The sequence below is a fragment of the Anser anser genome, assembly GCF_964211835.1.
Source record: "Anser anser genome assembly, chromosome: 17".
NCBI classification, from domain to species: Eukaryota; Metazoa; Chordata; class Aves; order Anseriformes; family Anatidae; genus Anser; species Anser anser.
This window is the reverse complement of record NC_139738.1, coordinates 3730596-3750797: the sequence shown is the minus strand read 5'-3', so window position 1 is coordinate 3750797 and position 20202 is coordinate 3730596. Positions and strand designations below refer to the sequence as shown.

The window sequence follows — 20202 nt, the reverse complement described above, 5'->3', positions numbered from 1 at the left end:
GGCTATCCAAAAAGACCCGTGCACTGTGCTGCTTGTCTCTGAAGCTGTGACACACGGAGGAGGAGAAGGTTTCTGGAATGACCAGCAGCACAAACCTGCCCTTTCCCAGCCTGGCAGAGGCAGACCTCGGCAGAAAGCTGAAAAGAGCTGCACAGACCACCCGAACCAGGGCACGTTCCCAGAGACTCCCATCGGGGGGTAACAAGGGGCGATCAAGGGAGGCGTTCACTAGTAACGGAGCTTCATTCCTAAAAGCCAGCCCCAAATTACCAACCAGTAACCGTTTGCACGTCCGATGACAACCTTTGAGGGGACTGACAGGGAACGCATCCTGCCCGCCCATGCCTCTGAGCATCCACGAGCAGCCTGAGGTCCCTGCCTCCAAGGCGCTCAGACCCTAGAACCCGCAACGCTTCTAAATATCACTTTCGAGCAGGAAATAATTTCTATTCCCTCTACGCAGCGACGCATTCATCATCAGACCCCAAGCGGCCTGGCGATGCAGCACGCTGATTGCTAGAGGGTGACGTGGGGGAAAGGGAGGGCGCTCGGGTCACATTGGTGCCCCCGGGCCAGAAAAGCATGGAGACGACTATTGATTTTTTTTTTACATTTTATTTGTCAATCCAGGTTATTTGGAAGGGAGGGACAAGCTTGGTGGCTTGTGAAAACAAAGAGCCCTAGCCTAGGGAATCGATGCTATAAACCTCGTTATGCACGGTTATTTCTTTGGCCAAAACAGCAGTATTGATCCCTGAGGTCAGACGCATTAAAGAAAAAGGCATCAGGCTCTGTGGGATCCTAACATGCCACTAGGCAAATGGGAAAATACAAGCAGAGGTTTTGAAACCCTCCCAGATGTGCTGGGGAAGCTGTCGGGACACGTGGAAAGGGGAAAAACGTGGTTCCCAGCCCCAGATTGTGCAGGACGGCTCAGACAGCAGCCAGGCTGAGAGAGAGGATGACTACGTCTAGGAACTCTGTGGCAAGGCAGAAAGGTGATAATGAGGGACTAGAGGGCCAGAGAATGTCCGAAGCCAATGACTTGGCTCAAGTGATAACCACCAGCAGACAGAAAAAAGTACAGGAAAGAAAGGGATTTCCAGCAAGCTCTAGCTCACCCTTCCTACACTGGTAGGGTGAAGGGTGCTCAAGTGTACAGCTTGCACCAGCAAAAAAACAAGTCCACAGCCCCAGCACCCTTACTTTATTACCCCCACCCCATCCCCACTTCTCTCTCAGGCTCCAGCAAAGCCTCCTGGCAGCTGCTTTGATCAGCCCGAGGCTGGCTGCCCCAGGCCAGCCCCCAGCAAGGAGGCAGAGCTCTGCAGGACCTGCCCGCAGCTTCCCCGCGGCTGCTCCAGCACCCTCCACCTCACCCAGGGCCCCCAGCTTATTATGGGGTTATTCCTCCCCCCCATACAGGACAGTTCACCTCCCTTGGTTGAACTAAGTGAGGTTTCTTGAACCTGCCAAGGTCCCTCTGAAGAGCAGAACGCTGGTGGTATATTAACTCTTCCCAGCTTTGCATCTTCTGCACACTTCTTGATGTCCTTGTCCCTCCATTCAAACCATCAATGATAACATCTCAGGCCCCTGACGAGCACGAGCCCAGCACCGCACCCCGCAGCCTGCTCCTCTAGCCCCCAATTCATCAGCTTGCCTCTGAGGAACGTGTGGGAGACGGCATCCAAAGCCTTGATAAAGGGAAGATGAACACACTTGGCTCTCCCCTCATCCACCGAGCCAACCGTCTCTGTGTAGGAGTCTATTAGAGTGGTCAAGCGTCATTTCACTCAGACAAATCCTGGCACACGCGGGGTTGTGCAACTTAAAAGCTGCAGCATAGTATTTGGAGGGAGGGGAATGACCAGGGTAAGGGACACATCTTCAGTTGGTGCAGAGGTTCAGCTTAGTGAGCCTAAAGTTGCAGTTTTTCCTCTGCATAATAATGCAAAGAACCCACAGCTTGTAGAAAACTAACTCCAGACCCATGCTTAAATGCATGACGAGGTCCAGCATTATCAGTCCCCAACCTTTGCAGCAGGTGATTTCCTCAAACAAGCCACCACCCACGTACGTTGCTGGGCTTCAGACCCCCTGGGGACCTTCTCCAAAGCAAGCTGCACATCCAAAACAAAAACTCAAGCCATTTAAGTGTCAAAGCGAAAAACTCGCACCTGCCTAAGCACGTCAGGGTTAACCTCTTTCCCCGGTCCTCCACAGGGAAGCTAGTTTTAAATTGGCATGCCAAGCCTGCCTGGGGGGAGATTTCCACCGTGTTTATCCACACCTGCCTTCCAGCAGATGAGCCACCAATTCGCCTGCTGCAGAAACTAGTGCCTGTCACAAAATAATTGAAGTGCTGGAAGAAAAAAAATAGAAAGCCTGGGATCTCACAGGCCCTCCAAGGGTGGGAACAACACAAAAATAAAAGCCTGCCTGCTTTACGCTTTCTCTCAAGCCATCCCCTCTCATCGGAGAGGTAATTTTAGCAAGCTTCTTTCACTCCACCCTGAAAAAGCAGAGTCAAAAGAGGAGAGAGCCCTGGGTGCCCGTGCTGGGGAGCATCAGCCCCTGTCAGGCTGCATCAGGCAGCCAGCTCTCACTTCGACTGGCAGGGGCTTGGGGAATTCCCGTGCCTGTGGGAATTGCACAAACACTCAATCTGCCGTCTCCTGAAAGCACGGCAGCGACAGGGCTGAGACAAGAGGTAGCCAGGGCTGGTCTTCTTGATGGCGAGGGGGAAGGGAAACAATCGTGGTCCCTTCTTACAGAAGGGTTTTCAAAAATCAACACCGAGGCTATACAAAGCCCTCAAAAAAAAATGTGGCTGAGCTTTGTGCACATCTGGTGTCGCTAATTCCAGAGCCTTACTTCAGCTGCATCAGTGACTGACGGGGCAGCCTGCCGTCCTTCACAGCAAATGGAGCATGGGAAGGTTTCGATCTGCTCCCTGACCCCAGCCGTGCCCCTTAAACCTAGCGCTTAGTCCCAGCGCACTGCTCAGACCCTTCTACCCCACGACGGTTTGGATACCGGGTTTAAGATGTATTGTTTTGTGACACAGGCCTGCTGTCCACTGGCAGAGTCACTGCCAGATTTGTGAGCTGGTAGGACAGGCTCGTTGTTAGAGCACCAGGCTGTCAGAACACGTCTCCTCCTCCCAGCAGCACCAGACACCTTGGGACTTCGGGCAGGTGAGCTGTCCTCCGCGCACTGGGGCTTCCTGCCACCTCACCTGCTGCACACATCCTGGCCTGAAGACAGCTCGTGGTGCTGCACCAAGCTGTAGGAGCATTCAGAGACTTCTGAGAGAGCAGGAGGGAGCTCGGAAGAGATGGAGGGGCAGAGGGAACGGCTCCTGGGAACTCCAGAGGGATCCCTTGCAGGAGCTGGGAAGGACGAAGCGAAACGCTGGCAGCTGCTTGGAGATTTGAGTTTATCCCTGCCACCTTGGGTTAAAATTGGAAATTAAAGGAGTGTGGAAGCATGGGAGCAACACGCGTGCAGGCATTTACTCTGCCTCCGTCTCTCCTTTGTCACCAACACCTGGACAAGGCAGGCCCAGCAGCGCCTCGCACGCAGCGGGCTCGGATGTGGTCGGGGGCGCGCGGAAGCCGGGAGGAAGCTCAGCGTGCGGTGTGGTAACGTCTGGCTGGGGCCCGACACACGGATTGCAGCCGAGGTGTCGGGGCCAGAACGCGACGAGGGGGAGGCAGCCCCACGGGGAGGGAAGGTTCTCTCCCAGAGTTATTAAAAATAAAAAGCAGAGGAACCGTCCTCCCCCCAGGCTCTGCTACCGCGGAGCGGAGATGCCTCTATCGCTAAATCTGGCTGGCAGAATTTCAAGTGTGTGTGAACAAGAGGAAGGAAGCAGGCAAATGGCAAAGCCGCACAGGCCAGGGCCAGGGCGCAGCGGAGGGGGGCGGGAGAGCAGGAGGAGATTTATAAACATCGCTGGCTTCCACAGGCTCAGAGGATGTGGTTTGCAGAGGACGTTTACAACAACACAAAACCACAAATGCCTTTGCTGCAACAGAACTTGATTAGGAACGAGCCCAGCTGACTCAGGTCATTTGTTACAGAAGCCTCCCTCATTCTTCTCCAACATCCAGCCTCACGCTGACCTTCGGGGGCTTTGCATTCCTCACCTTGCCCCATTCTCCCACAGCAGTGCTTCTGCAAAGAAACAGGGCTGTACCACTTCTGTACTACCCTCTCACAGCAGCAAGGCTACGAAGCCCTACGTGGAGAGACATCAGAAATCTGATGTATGGAAAGCTGGATGGTCTCTGAGCCTTATCCTAAGGAAAACACAAGGCACCAGTATCTCAAACACACCGCGTTTCGCCAGGCTGCCTTCATGGGGATCTTTTGACCAAATTAATTCTTATTTCCTGAAGCGCCTTTTTCCTTCCATCTCCCTTTGTCTGCGGTTATGACAAACTCTTCCATTTGCTAAGACACAAACACATCAACGGGATTGAGTAACAGCGTGAGGACTTACTGCAGCCACTTGAGTCAAAGCTCTTCTTTGGAAATCCTTCGCCTATTCCAGTTGCATCAGCCAAACCACCTAGGAATGCCTTTTTGCACCCAGCTGATCTCAGACACCGGAGAATATAAATCTAATCCTATTTGCTAACCGCACAATACATAGTCTGATGGCGTTTGCCAGGGAGTTTAGGGTGTAAACAGGTCCCAGGGGGAGCTGTTGGTGGGTTACGGTAAATATGAACCTGTTCATTAGGTAGCAGGCATCAGCCATCCCTAAATCAGCAGGACCCAACTAACCTCCAGGATAAATGGCAGCACTGGGATGAAGGTCCTGGTGCTCTCGGACAGCAGCGTAAGGGCACGGATGCAGTGCATGCGCAGTGGGTAGAACCGAGCCGTGGGTACCAGCCTAGGGAGGAAAAAAGAAAGGGTATTAGGCCAGGTTAATGCAGGAGCTGCACTCACAGCTTCCAGCAACGTTTTAGAGCCCTTCCTACTCTGCAAAAGGAAGGGAGCTTTAGTATCGCACAGCAAACTGAGCTGCTGAAGCTATCCCATAGCGGGGAAAACTTCACGTGTGCTTAAAGCTGTAACACCAACAAGCAGGTTCCTGCAACCAGAGCACCAGGTTCTTCTGGGACAGGGGAGGGAAAGTGCTACAAGCCAGGAGCTTTGCAGACGAAGCTCGTCACTGATGCTCTTTCATCACGTTCAACACTTTCAGCTCTCGTGCCGCCAACACAGGGAGGTATACGAGGAGAAGTGGCAGGAACCAGCAGTGAAATGCTCAGCTGGAGCAGGAAATTTGACAGAGACGGGCTCCCCCAGCATACAAGAGGGACTACAAGGAGAAGGTGTTAACCAATTTCAGGCTACATACCCTCTGTGTGCCCCCAGAGCTCATGCTGTCACCTCAACAGCAACGCTTGTCACCTGGAACGTCACCAAGGCAGAAGGAGCTGGGCTAGCAGCGACCAGCGTGCCAGAAAGGACAGAGCAGGAACGAGAGGGGCCTCAGCAGATCTGCTCAGCCCTCTCCAACAGAGGGAGGAATCACTCAGGTGCTCCTCTTTCAGAGAGGAAACACAATTGAACTGCCAGTGATGAGCAGGGAGGGAAAGAGGCCACCTTTGACCACGCTTGAAGCTATTATGCCCTTGGATATTAAAGGGAACTGAGTACAGTCGGCTGCCTTTGTAAGGTGGGGCACAGCAGGGTCAGCTCCCCCCGTGCCACCTCAGCCAGCAGCAGAGAACACAGAGCCCATCATCAACCCCACGGCCACCCCTAAAAGACACCAAAGCTCGTTACCTTGCCACTCTACAGACCTCTTGCTATGCACGACTGTACTTGAAGACAGATGCCTCCGGCATTAACAAGGCGTTTTTCCATGGAATTCTCAGACAACAGCCCCACGACCAATAACTACCTCCCTCCCCAACAAATACCTCCCTCCCCACCCAAAGAGAGCTTGCTGAGCGATCCGGGGGAGAACACACCTGACCTGGCACCGTAAATCACCTCCACCTTCCCCACACACTAAATAGTGAAATAATTATCACTGGATCCATTATAGGAATAAATCTACTTCACGCTCCTGATCTGGCAGCGCTAGAGATGACGAAAGCCATTCTCAGGAATTAATTGATCGAGGGATAAACCTGTTAAATGTATAGATTTACTGTAAACCAAGACCATTAATTTTAGAGGGCTCTGCGATGCAACAATCTGTTTAACTTCCCGATGGCTGGATGCACAGGGAATACAAAACACAGCTGGGCCTTGGCTCTGCTGAAGATCTGACCAGAGGTCACACCAGCAAGTTCAAATCCACTTGCTTTGGTTTACAGCTCAGGCATTTCATCTCAGAGGAGAGTGCTCTCTGTTGTCTTACCGTCACCATCTCCTGGAACACCTGCCCTGCTTCTCCTGTGCAGCAGGCTGCGATGCAGGGAACAGCCCCAAGGCATTTTGAGGCTTATTTTTACTAGATACAGTTCCTTCTGTTCTACTCCTGTCTGGCCACAGTCTTTTTCTGACTGGGGAGAACAGAGAAAGCTTCTTACAGCATCAGTCTCTGCCCCACCAAGAGGGGGCAGCCAAGGGAAGGAGTGCAAGGACGCCAAAGCTGTGCTTGCATCTGTACCTGCCTTCTCCCTGTACGTGCTGGGAGGCTGGAGACCAACCCTTACAGGGCATCACAAATCCTCATGTAACTACAAGCCAGGGAAGAACCTCACATTTACAGCCTGGAGTAAGAGCAAGGTAGGAAGCCAAGCAGACAAGGTCAGAAAAGCACTTCCCTTCATCCTGGAAAAAGGAACAACAGGAGCTCCTGCAACAACTCTGCCACAAAAAAAAAAAAGCATGAAAGAGAAACGCAAGCATGCAGACCAGACTGAGAACTTTATGGACCACAGAAGCAGAGAAAGAAAAGCCGATAACGTCTCCTCCATGTTCTGTCTCTGGAATACCTACAGCAACAACCCAGCAGTCAAAGCAACTGCAACCTTTCAGCTGTTTGCAAGATCAACACCGCTGATTTTTACAAAGCAATGCCATTAGCAAACTCAGCAACGAGGCTTTTTCCAGCAGCACTGAAGTCAGAAGCGATCAATTCCAACATTTTTTCCATTCAGCAGTCTGCCTTCCCCAGATCACATCTGGGCATGCGCAGCTTGGACACGTTTCAGGAACGGACCCCATGTATTATTAAAAGTAGTTTCAGCGTGTTTTATATGCTGGAGAGCAGGGAGAGGGAGCAAGAAAACGAGGGAGCTGATTTTAATTTTAGCAGCAGCCCTCTGCTCCGAGTTACCGTATTTAATCACGTTTCCAATTCTGCCTCGGTCCCTGCCTAGAGCAAAAACAAACCGATGAGTGGCGGTTTCTCTGCAATCCCCTCCCGCAAGCCACCAGGGTGGCACAAGGAGCTGGTCCTGCAGACAGACAGACACCCTGCTCGCCGCCCTTTCGCTGGAGCAAGGCGCCACCTCCTGGTGCTGAAGGCACTTGGGGAAGGAGAATCTCCAAGGGCTATTTATCCCCATCCAGATGCTCCCAGGAGGGCAAGTGAAAGGCTCTGCAGATGGAAAGGCTGCACGGCATCCTTCCCTACCACCCCATCGCACGCACCTGGGATCTATTTCTATCTTCCCCGTGCTAAAATTCGTCTCTCAGGCTCCCAAACCTTTGACACCTTGTCAGATGGTGGCTGTACTCTGTGCCAAGTACCTCTGCGCAGCATCGCGGATGCAAACAAGTTTTATTTGCTGCTCTTGCTGAGACTCACCCCGTTCACCTTTCCTTGGCCCCAGCTCGCTGATTTATCTGCCTGGACAGGTAGAAAACTGCCTCGACTTGTCTGCAGGACACCTGGAGCTCTGCAACAGCAGCGGGAAGCAGCCTGTGCACATGGGGGATGGGGAGAAGGATGCATGCACACTAACGATCGTTTAAATCTGCTTATCTTCATCACCACTTGGGAGTTTTTCAAGACTAGGCGGGAGGGGTTTTAAAGCTGAGAATCTGGTTACAGAGCTAACAGGATTTCAGAGATCACCAGAGATTCAGAAATTCCCTCAACGCCCATTAACAACAGCTTCAAAGCAGAAAAAATTCAAACAGACTGATAGGGAAAAAAAATTCTTAGCAGAGACGTATGAGGAACAGTGAAGCTGCCCTTAGTCCTTCAAATTGTAACAAATACACAAAAAAACACATCTCCTAACTGTATTTACAGAGCAGGAGATGAGCACTTGACTCCGTACTTTGGCACTGTCTCCTGTCAGGCCCTGATGCAAGTCAGTACATTCTTTCCCTTGCCACTTTGTACAACTGGAAGGATAATCTGCCCAGGTTATTCACATTGCAACTCCCGCGGAGCAGAGCCATCATCTACCCTGCACACCACCTCAAAGAAGAGCCTTACTGCTGCACCAGTACTGACTGGTGTTAGGAGCTCATCTCCCTTGATTTCCCCATCACACACAACACTGGCACCCCACGATAACCCCTGGCAGAAACTCCAACACAGTTCAGCTTCGCTAATGGAGCTAGAAGAACCTTCAGCTCAGACCACTAAACCTGGCTAATACCCTGGAAGTAAAAAAAAACAACGAGAGAAGCTTTCATATTGCTCAAAATAAGCAAGCAGGCTTTTGTATTGGGGTGCCCAATTAAAAAAATAGGAGACTTAAGCACACTTGTGATTCCAAAGCCAAGTCCTCATCTCCTCCCTTCTTTCCACCCCCCCCCCCCAAGTAGCTCAGCTCCGAGACTATCAGAAACTGCTGAGCGCGGCGTGCTTGCACTTGGACAGCTCCACAGAAATACCCAGATAGATATAACTTCTTGGAAAGAGCTCTCAAGAACGGAATTCTGCCTGGTGCTGCCACTGCTCTACTTGTGACAACATTCCAACAGATATTAAAAAGGCAAAACTGTCCCATCTGGGTTAGTACTTCACAGGAATAGTTGCACCTACTTGGTTATTTTAAGCTTACCTTTCAGATAGCGGCCTCTTTCTTAAGGAATTCTCAGGGATATAATGCTCCAGCAGTTAAGGTATCACACTTCTTAGCAAAGCAGAATTGGACCAGGCACCAAAACTAATGGCACTGCTCTGGGTCTCCCCAGCTCCTCACCAGATGATAGCAAAAAGGGGTTCAAGTTGTTCAGAAATGTGCCCGGACTGCACAAACTCCACAAATACTCTGGAGCACGGGGAAAAGGAAGCTCGTACTATTTTCTGTCCTCACTGCTGTGCATCACATAGCTACTTTTGAGTTTAGTGGAGAAGTGGCTGCGTTTTGACAGTAAGCCACCAACTCTGGGGCCTTCTTTAAAGATGGGAGCTCATGAAAGGACCCGAGCTGGACACCAAGTCAGAGAGAAGAACTCAGAGCCCTTACGCACTGAAGTTGGTTGTGGTGCAGGTTATTCTCCCCTAGGCTCTCTCATCAGCTGAACACACGGGGGCCAAACTCGAGCCCAATCCTTCGTGCACAGCATCTGATTTCACACCCACTGAGCCCATGATCTCAGCTGGTGAAGCGGAGGTGCTGACTTCCTCCCGAGCAATCCTTTAATTCCTTCACACAACGTGCTCGCAACACGCCTGCGGCTGGAATACCTCAATCAAAAGCAGCTCTCAGGTTAAATCCAAATCACACAACACCAACACCCCTTAGTAATTGTTTTACCACATCCAACAAGAGAAGTACTGCCAGAAGAGACAAAAACTACTTACTTTATACAGCCAATGATGACCTGGGTCAGAGGATAGATCAAGGGCTCCATCACCTCACTGGGGTAGATCGTGCTGAGAACCCGACACCAGAAATAGAGGCAGTGGACGTACTGCCAGTTGTAGACAGACTGGAAGTTCTCCTGCAGAAAAGGGATGAACACAAAGACATGAAAACAGGGCACCTGAGAGGGGCTCGCTCTAATTTCTCTCCACAACTCATTTTATTTCTTTCTCCTACAGGACACCGTGCGCTGCCCAGAGGATAACTCACATTCTAGCTGTGGCTTCGATGCCGGTGGCTCATCCACCACCCAGCAGATTCAGATGCCTCACACCGTAATTTAGTACTGGTTAGTGCCTTGGAGGAAATAACGCGCAGCACAGCCTGCTTTTCTTCACAAGTACAGCTCATTTGAGAGGGATGATTTAATGACTCAGCTCACAGCAGATGGCGGGACGCGGCCAAGCATTAGGAAGCCTTTAACTGTTCCCTTCGCTCACAGTCCCGGGGACAGCCCCCAGGAACAGCCCCCAGGAACCCACAGGTAGGGAGGCTGGAAAGCAGTACTGCTCTGACAGCCTTGTGAGTTGCCTTCTGGCCTCTGCAGACCAGAAAGAGGAAAAAAAAAGCACGTAAACTGCTATAGTAGGAAATTCCTCTGGATTTCCCCTCTTTGTACGCAGACTCCCCTGGCTGTGATGTAGCAGCTTACCCTTCCCACTCAAGGCCTCCCTTCCCTCAGCTGGGTTAACTAAGCCCCCCTACCCCCCACCCCACCATCTCTGAAGCATAATGCCAGTGATGATTTTAAAGACATTTCTACGAGCATTCACTGTCAGAGCGAGCACCGAGTCACCAACCCACCACCACTTGCAGAACTCGGCACTCCTCCCTGCTTTTGGAGAAGACGCAGTCCAGGCCAGTTGAAGTTTTCGACTGCAGAGTAAAAACGACAGAGCTGGGAACAAACTTTTCAGCTCCGTTTCTAAGCCAGCCTTTACGGTTACCAGCAAAAACAATGCAAGAGGCCAGTGTGTCTGACAGGCCGTGACACCGAACCGGTGGTTTCAGGCTGGCTCAGACCAAGTCTTGCACAAATCCAAGACGCGTGGTTTTCCAAGAATGTTTGGGCAAGCCCCTACTCTTTCCTGCCATGTGCTGGAGCAGCCCCTAATGCCAGAGTAAACAGAAGCCCAGAAAGAGCGCAGAAGTCCCTTAAGGACACTCTTTCCAATGAGTTCTGCAGGCCCACATACTCCCCAGAACGCGCAGCATTGCGCCAAGATCTTCGGAGATAACATTTAAAATGTTCCTCAGCTCCAACCTGCTTCACACAGACTTTCAAGGCTCAGGTCACCTCTTTTGTACGGTGAAAGCAAGACGTGCAAAGTCCCAGAAAAAGGACAGAAGCCCTGAACTGCAACCACTGGCCCAAACCTTGTGACAGGAACTTCAGCTGGAAATGGCAGAGCTCTCACCAGCTCAGAGAGGTACCAAGGTCTGTTCTCAGCTTCTCCTGTAAACAGCGACCTGCTCCCGTAACCACCTTCCACAGCCACCCACTGCTCAATTTAAGTTAATTGGCTTACTGCTAGGATTTATACCTTTTGGCTGTGCTGATGTCATTTAAAGTTCCCGCAACCCTCCCCAGCTGTGAAAACAAGTGGATTTAGGTCTTGTCTGGGCCAGACTCAGTCTTACACTGAGTGTGTAAGAAGCCAACACAATCCAATTAGGGCATGCGTATACATCCCAGACTTCGTTTATCCCCATGTCTGAACAGCCAGGAGATTTAACCGGTCACCAATCCTGCAATGTTTGGGAGCAGCTCAAGCATTAATCTACAGGGATCCGTTTTGCTAACCGTGAACAAAGCCAGGATTAACAAGCTGACTCAGATTTGCTAGGTCAGACTGAAGGTGGCCCAAATCAGGGCTGTTCCCAAAAGGTCTGAGCTGCTTTGTTCAATGAAGCCTATATTGGATGGGCAGCACCAGCTGCTGATAAATTGGGCAGATGCACACACCAGGGTCACTCCTGGTCTTCTTTACCCTGGGCTTTTGCAACAGAGGCTGCAAACTGTAAATGCAGAAGAGGGAGAGTGCAAATTCTTGCAAGGTGAGGAGAGAGAAGTGACTCCCACCCTGCAGTGGCCTGTTCTCTCCTTCATTGCTAAAAACTGACACAGAAAAGAAGAATTCACAGACAGCTACTAATATTTCAAGCTCCCAGCCCCAGCAAATAATTCCTTGGCACATTATGAAACGGATCTGACAATTACTGACATTTCAGAGACATCACCAAAAGCCTGAAGTGGCTACAGGACCTCTCCCTCCCCACAGGAGGGTTCTCCTCCCACGCTGATGGGCACCTACCTTCTTCTTTATGGTCATAGCACTGCGCAAGTGAATGGCGAGCTGCCGGATATAGATGAAGGCATGCTGGTAGGAGATCTGGGTGTCCAGGGCATACATCTCCGTCAGCGTCCGCTGCATGAAGTTGATCATGGGCAGCACGTTGGGAGAAGTAAATCTCGAGTTCTTCACAAAGGAGATGTACATTTGCTGTTGGGGAAAGAGGACAACATACTGGTTGTCAGAACAAAACCAGTGTTTTACTAACCTTCCCCACCCAGGTGTTGCCAACCACCTGTGAAGTGTTCCTTTAAGGACAGCCACTTCAAAAAAATATTTGAAAAGGTAATTCAGCCTACTCCTTCTCCAAGAGTCAAAAATCTTCTCTCACCCATACATTGTTCAGCACAGAGCTTAGAAACGTCCCTGCCATGGCTCCTCCACAGGAGGAGGAAGGAGCTGCGGGATGGCTTTAAGCCATACAAGCTTAAGGCTGGTCACAGTGGTTAATGCAGCTCTCTGGTAACAAACAGTGGTAACAAAGCAAACTGCACTTGGGAGCCTCAGCTATTAGCTGAGAGCAGCACCAAGTAGTGTGTCAGCGCTTGAAGAAAGCCCTTGAGAGGCTGGAGGATGAGTGTTCATCCAGCAGACAGACAAGTACCAGAGGCATTCTCTGCTAAGACCAGGCCCACGTGCCTCTAGCAGGAACAGTAACAGCGAGCAGGACACCACTCTTTGACCTGCAGAATTTCTCCCATTTAATGTTGATGGGGAGCCAGCACCTTGCCCTGCCTCCGAGGCTGCAGTGTACGCCCTATGTTCTTTGCATTTGACTTCAGAAAAGCTACAAAGTAGAGGAACCACCAGGCTTACCTTCAGCAAGGTATGCAGGTACACATCTTTCTTCTGGCGGCAGATCTTGTTCAGCACGAGGAAGGCCAGTACTCTCACGGTTTCCTCACCCGTGCTCCACAAATGAACTGCTCGCTGGGAAGGAAAACACACAGATAAGCATCCCAGCCTCACCCTGCTACAGCTTTTCATTTAAACATCACCCTATTGCCCTCTTTCGCTCTTTTCCGCCTCCATTGTTGTTCTTAAGCACTCAGCAGTTGTGACTAAGTTTCTGCAAAAATATTCCACCCGCAGCTCTGGAGTGAAAAGCTATCGCAGACACACACAGACTCGGCACACAGGCAGCAAGCACTCCATCTGCGGCAGGCAAACAGCTTCCCCAGAACACCCCCACGTCACTTCGCGTAGGGACTCACGCTAAGCACACACACAGCATTGTGCTCACTCATCTTTCCCTGAAAGAGCTTCACGGCACTCACAAAGCCTGGAGGAGAGGCACGAGTCCCCTCCGGGACCAGACGAAAAGCAAGGAAGAGTCCAAGAGACCGGACTATCGTGGGATCCAGTCCAAATACCATGAGAGCCTCATTTGGAGGGGTAAAGAAAGTACTTGAGAGCTGAATGAAGCACCACAGCACACGGCCTTACCTTGAGAAGCATACGGCACTGCTTCGGGAAGGTCAGATAATAAGGCACTATGGCACTGACATGCTGAAGGACTGCTGCTCCAACAGAGGCTTCTGTTAAGCAAGACAGAAGCTACAGGAAAAAAAAAATCCTAGTTAGTACATAGTCCTCATCACCTCTTCCTTTACCATTTAGCATTTGTATTTCGCTGTTCCCAAGTAATTCTGTGTTCCAAAGGACTGGAAGAACAGCCTAGCAGGAAGCCCAAAAAACCCAAGCTGTATTAGGAATGGAGCAGGTCCACGGCAAGTTAAATAATTCCCCTGAAAGAATATCATCTTAGCAAACAGGAGCTCAGGCTATCGGCACCTGCCTTCATCACTTAAAAGCCTCACTCGGATATATTGCAACAACTCCATCTACATGAAGCTTACAACTTCCTACAGACAGCACGACACCGATGCCATTGTCATCTCACCACAGATGGCCGAGGCGTGATGAAGACGCTCTCAGTCTACACACAGCTTGCTTGGGAACAGACCATCTGAGCTGCCTCATGACTTACAGTGCTTCACCAGATTTTTTTTAAAATGGGAAGCAGGAATGCTACCGGGTATTTAGAGGTTAACTCGAGCTCAAGAAATAGGTTAGAACATCATCCTGGTATTTCTGGGTTATTCAGCTCAGTTCACCTGCAGCCAAACCCCAGTACAGAATTTTGTACTTTCTAATTTGTTAAGCTCGAAGTCATTTCAATTTCAAAGTTCTGCACGATGCAATATCCACTGTTGCCTGAAATTCCAATTGCTGTAAGCAGAGACGTTTTTCTAACTTCATTTTCTTTCTCATTCTCCTCCTTGCACTGCAAGGACTCTGCAGTGAACAAGTCTCCTGCAAAGTCCCTCACACAACAAAAAGAAAACACTTTTCAGAAACTATTATGCTGGAAAAACCCTGTCATGAAGCATGAGGACACTCAGAAGCAAGCACAGGACCAGGAATTACTTCCATGACTGGACTGCCAGCTCTTCCTTTTCTTCTGCAGTCTTTAGTTCTGCTGCTGGTGAGAAGCACCACAGCTTCAGGAAAAAGCTCTGCCGATCAAAATGCTGTTTCTGCTAAGTCATTCTGCCATCATCACCTCACAGCAAAAAGGCATCAGCACCTTATGTTCCCTTCCCTCAGCTTCTGAAAAATATTTCAGTGACACTGTTAGTTTTGTATTTTTATGTTCCATACTTGGGGATGTCGTATGTGCCGAGCAGAGCTTTTCACCCTCATATTTACTACAAGAAATGGCATGATCATAATACCAAAAAAATGCATTAGAAATTCAGAACAGCGCTGCAAACTACACAGACGTTAATTATTTTGGCAGACAAATTAAAGCAAAGAATGGCCAGAATGTTTAACTAGCCCTTCTTTACAGGCTACCTATTTTCAACCAGTTATTCTATGGAGCTCCATGCTATTTGTTAGACCAAAAACTTCCAAAAAAAAAGAGACACGTGCAGACTCACAGGTCACAAGTGCCCAAAGCTCCAAGACCCACTGAGACTGCAGTGGGCAGAAATAATCTCAGCAAATAAATTAATAAATAAGCTCACTGATGCACAGATCAACCCTGAGAACACAAACATGCTGGAATTTCTTACTTGGATTGTACAGGTCAGGTACATTCTTATGTCCAGTCGCAGCTTGCTCCAGATTGGGCTGCTGGAAGGGAGGACCATTCTGGAAGTGAAGAAGAGTTGAGTTTAGCTTTAAAAAAAACACAAATTAATGCTTCAGTAGCAGAACAGTGAGTTCACTTTCTTAGTATTGCCAATGAGTAAAAGCAACTGCTTGTAAAGCAAAAATAAAAAGTAATGATTTCGCCACAGACGCAGAGAAGTACTTCTCACGTCATTACAAAATTTGATTCAAGGCAGAGTTCAGCTTCCCAGCCAGGTACCCAGGTCTCAAACTGATTCAGGGAAACTAATGATAGCCAGGAAATCTGGTGAAGTCTCCCTGAATCCCTCACAATGTCATCTTCTGATCATTCTGCAGCCACTGCCTGAAACACGGAGTAGGCTGTCTTGTAGCAAGAAAGGTTATTTCTGGGATCAGTCTCTTCCAAGCTTTTGGCATCACACTTATGAAGTAGCAGCCTTAAGCCACCCCAGAATTCAAACACAGCCTACACCAGTCAGGCTTGTGCAGTAGAAATAAAGAACTAGAGTTTACTTCTCAGACTGGGCACTACTGACAGGAGGGAATACAGATTTTTAGCTCACCATTCCCATCATCCACAATACAGAAGGGAAAGTGACTGCCACATAAATTATCCTGGAGCTGAAACATTTCTGACAGATTCAATTCTCACTCTGCTCAACACTGGGAAAACGGAAGGGCTCAGGTTATGAAACCAGTAATTAAACAGTGTCCAGATGAAACTGCAGCTGGGAGTCACAGCTAAGTAAGGCTGCTCCAGCTTGAAGTTCCATACTGGGACTTACCTGGGACATGTACTTATATCAAGTATGATAGATGCATGGAACATACGTTGCCATTCTGGAAAAGTGGATGAATTGTACAACTCTTCGCCCCACTGCGTGCTCTTTTCCATTCTATGTTCTAACAGTGAGCAATCCAACTCTCAAGCCACCAGACTGCAGGGTTAATACAACTGCAAGCACTGGATTAAGTCACATACCTGCAATACTCTGCCTACACTGAACATAGAAGGGTTGGCTCCTTTTTCATTAAAATGCCTTCTTGAATACAAGCACATGCAATTCCAGATACCTTTCTGTTAAACCCTGTGCTCTCTGTAAACAGCTGGAATCTAATGTTAGAGAGGGCACTTCCTGGTGAAGAAAGGAAGAACCTGGCTAAGAAGTCTCTGAATACACTCAGGCAACTTTAAAATTGTTTGGAAAGAATTACCATCTTTTTCCAGCCTCAAAGCCAGGATGCAGTTCAGAAAAAGCCCTGCCAGCTTTCTCTCACCTGCAGTTCTCAGATCTCCTCAGACTTACTTTTGTTTGTTCTTCGGGGCTTTTATAAGCAGCAGCTCTTGCAGGCAGTTGAAGAGGTCCCGGACACAGAAGGACACAAGGGCATTGAACACTGTTTAGAAAAAAAGTCAAAAAAGCATTTGTAAGTGACTTTCTACATATTCCTGTATTCTCAGCAAACCTGAAAAGAGCTCTCTAAGGAGCTGAAGCCAACAGAACAGCAGAACTATGGAGTTTCCGTAAGCTTCTAGAAAACATCAGTTTACCTTGCCCTAGAATTCCTACTCAAATAGCAAGGCTGTAACTGACAGCCTTACGGCACAGGAGCCTTCTCTGCTCTCCACATGAGGAGCACCAAGCACAAAAGCAGCCTGATCCACCGCTAGTGGTCTATACTACCACCACTCTGCCCCCAAACATAACAGGGATTCAAAGATACTTTTTAAAGGGTCGCATTACAGAATGCTATGGGGTAAAAAGACAAAAACAGCTCAGTAAAATTAGTTCTAAGAGGCAACAGCAAGAAGCAGCAGCAAAAGTTGTCCAAAGAACTTCAGTGCGAGGATTTAAACAGTACCTTGCTCGAACTTCTAAGAAGTCTGACGAACAATAGGCGGTTCGGTGCCCCAGCTTTGTATGGAATACAGCAGTAACACTGACAAGTCTGGCAGCCAAAGAATTCTGTCCAATGTTACTACATGAAAATATACAAGTAGTTTCCTCAGCAGTCTTCAAGCCCCGGTGTTTCATGCTGACCAGAACACTTACAGGCTGGGACACCAGAAGAGACATCACTCCACACTCACTAACATGAAGATAAGCTATTTAAGTGAAACTTACCCTTCCACAGGCTTCGTTAACTCCTGCCAGTACTTATTCTTTTCTAATAGCTAAACTTTCCCTCCCAGAATGAGGTATGGGTATGCTTGGCACAGAAGTATGGCAATCAACTCACCTGCAGCATCAATGACTTGATACTTGCTAGGGTCAGCCCCACCATTATCTCCTTTGGTAGTTGCTACAGCTGCTTTGAATGCCTGAGTGATTTCATGGAAGAGTCTTGGTGTTAGCCGTCTCTGGGGAAAGGACAAAAGACAAGCAATAGTCAAACTCTGAAGCACTCTACTGGGACAGGAGTATTGGAATTACTGTAAGTTTGGTTGCAAAAATAGCTCCATCCTTTCACATGAAGAAAAGCGTGAAGACAGTTAACAAATGCTAGTGGCCTTCACTTGCTCTAAAATAGGTTTCTAGGACATTTAATTGGTTGGGGGTTGAGGAACAGAGACTTAGCTGCAAGCAATTATCCAGTCTGACCTTTCCCTCCCCCTCTTGGAGGCAGCAAGCTATTTTATCACTGCTCAAAATGGGACTTCAAAAAAGTTCTTGGAACTGTCACAGACACAATGGTTAGCAAGGCAACGAACAAGAATTAATCATTCTACCTATTTCTGAACCATTCCAGTTTCTCTAGCTTCCCCCCCATGAAGGAGTCAGAGTAACCTTGCAGACCAAGCAAAAATTGCAAAGACAAATCGTATTAAGAAATCTATGAGTAGGACTGTCACCATCTTCTCCGTACTTGTGAAAAACAAACAAAAGGTGGTCTTTTAGAGGTGGTGACATGTGGAAGAATATTAAAGGAGAACACTCCAGTGCCTTGCATTCTAACTCCCTGCTCACCTCTGCAGCTTTCTTCCATTCTTCAACCATCTTCAAGCTCACAGGAATGATATCAGCTTTCTTACGTTTGGCTGTTTTACGTTCTTCTTCATCTTCGTCGTCGTCATCATCATCTTCATCACTTGCTTCCTGGAAAAGTTTTTATGAAGACCGAGTAAATGCTTACAAACTTATTTTCTGGCCCTGCCTCTTTCGCTGAGCATCTGCTGAAGAGGAAAGCAGGCAGCAGCAACTGTTATTAATGCTGTTATCAGCACTTTGTGTAAAGCAGTAACAAAATCAAGGTTACTACAAATTCCAAAAAAAGCTACTTAACCCAAAAAAAGCTACTTAAGTTTTACAGCTTTGCTACACAAGTACAATGTGCAGTAATTAAAGTCATCAGGAGAAAGCATGTTGCTTGCAGTAAAACAAACTCCCAGTTGGAAAGCAAACACAAATCCAAAGCCACAGGGAAGATATGCTTTAAGGCTCTGCTTTCACAAACTCCTCGTGCTCAGTTCAAATCCACAGCTGACTTCTGATTACAAACCCGTACAGCTGCAGCTGATCTTTGGGGAACCTCCTCCCTGGCCACCTGTGCCACCACAGGCCCCACTATACTTTGCCCCCGCACTGAAAGTCAAACACTTAACATGTACTTGATTGATTTCAGCTGGAATAACTGATTCCAGCCATCCAAATTAACGCCTGGTACCTCCAGTGTATGAGGGGGTACGTGCAACCTCTCGTCCTCCTCATCAGAGCTGTCTGAAGCATCGAAGTTCAGCAGAGTGCGGTCGTTTTCTTCCAAAAACTTGTAAAATTCAGGATCCTTTTCCTTCAGCCGGGAGAGCTGGTCTTTGTGCTCAGACGCCTTCCCCTTCTTTCTGTTAGGAGGGGATTAACGGGCGTTAATTCACCGCTCCAGCTCCTGCTGGGGCTGGAAGGAAAGCAGGCAGCCTGGGGGCAACGAGGTGCACCTGGGACTAATGGGAACAGTGAGGGGTTTATCGGGGCTGGGCTCCCCTCCTGGAACCCTTTTAATACCCGTCCTGGAGGGCTTGCCAGAGAGTGCTTTAATGGGGGATTAAAGAAAGTTGAAGTTTAATGGAGGACTAAGAACAGCTGAACCTCGTGGCAGACCGTGAAGTTGTGCTGGGCAGATGGAGGTCCTGGCCAGAGGTTCTGAAGAGCAGCCTATGAAGGAAAAAGTCAGTTTGTTTTTTTTTCTCAGGGTTATTTTTGCAAACTTTTTAAGTAAAAAGCATTGAAACGTTGACATTTAATACTGAAGAACGCAGAAACCTATCCCACGTGAGAAACCCGATGACAGACACTCAGTAAAGCCCCACCTGACACAAAATCACTCATTTTCCACTTATTTCAGCTTCTGGGCCAACAAGGCCCGAGCTGGGCCCCGCAGCCCGGCCCTCACCTGGCGGCCGCCTGGGGCCGGGGCCGGGGCCGCTCCCGCTGCTTCGGCTTCGGCCTCGCCTCCTCCTCCTGCTCCTCCTCGTCGCCGTCGGGCTCCGACTCGAAGCCGGCCGTGAGGAACTCGTCCACGCTCAGCTCCGCCAGGCTCCTGCGGGCCGGGAAGGAAGGGGTTAAAGGGGGGGGAAGGCCCCGGACCGGACCCGGCCCGCCCCGGTTCCCCCCCCCCCCGCCGCTCACCTCCGCCCGGTGCCCGCCATGCTGCCGCCCGCGCCGCTTCCGCTCCCACAATGCCGCGGGGCGGGGAGGGGCGGGACTAAGCCCTGCCGGGGGGCGGAGCCACCCTGATGAAGGCGGAGCCACGCCCACTGAGCGCGAAGCCACGCCCACTATAAACGTAGCCACGCCCACTCCGCGCAGACATACCGAGCTAAGCGCGGGGCCACGCCCACTAATGTATTAACCACGCCCACTAATATCTTAACCACGCCCACCGATGCCTTGGCCACGCCC

At 49.5% G+C, this 20202-nt stretch overlaps 1 protein-coding gene across 1 annotated transcript in view; it reads right to left on the bottom strand.

Moving 5' to 3' along the window:
- Positions 1–20045, bottom strand: part of NOC2L (NOC2 like nucleolar associated transcriptional repressor) — a 43080-nt gene extending 23035 nt beyond the window's left edge. The window contains exons 1-12 of the mRNA XM_083803259.1: positions 19930–20045; positions 19694–19840; positions 18974–19145; positions 18277–18405; positions 17549–17669; positions 16615–16705; positions 15247–15325; positions 13613–13723; positions 12983–13096; positions 12128–12316; positions 9752–9891; positions 4798–4909 (exon numbers count right to left, since the gene is read on the bottom strand). Coding sequence (XP_083659385.1) covers positions 4798–4909; positions 9752–9891; positions 12128–12316; positions 12983–13096; positions 13613–13723; positions 15247–15325; positions 16615–16705; positions 17549–17669; positions 18277–18405; positions 18974–19145; positions 19694–19840; positions 19930–19949 — 1425 coding nt within the window. The 5' untranslated portion in view covers positions 19950–20045. The remainder of the gene's footprint in view (positions 1–4797; positions 4910–9751; positions 9892–12127; positions 12317–12982; positions 13097–13612; positions 13724–15246; positions 15326–16614; positions 16706–17548; positions 17670–18276; positions 18406–18973; positions 19146–19693; positions 19841–19929) is intronic.
- Positions 20046–20202: the final 157 nt, after the last annotated feature.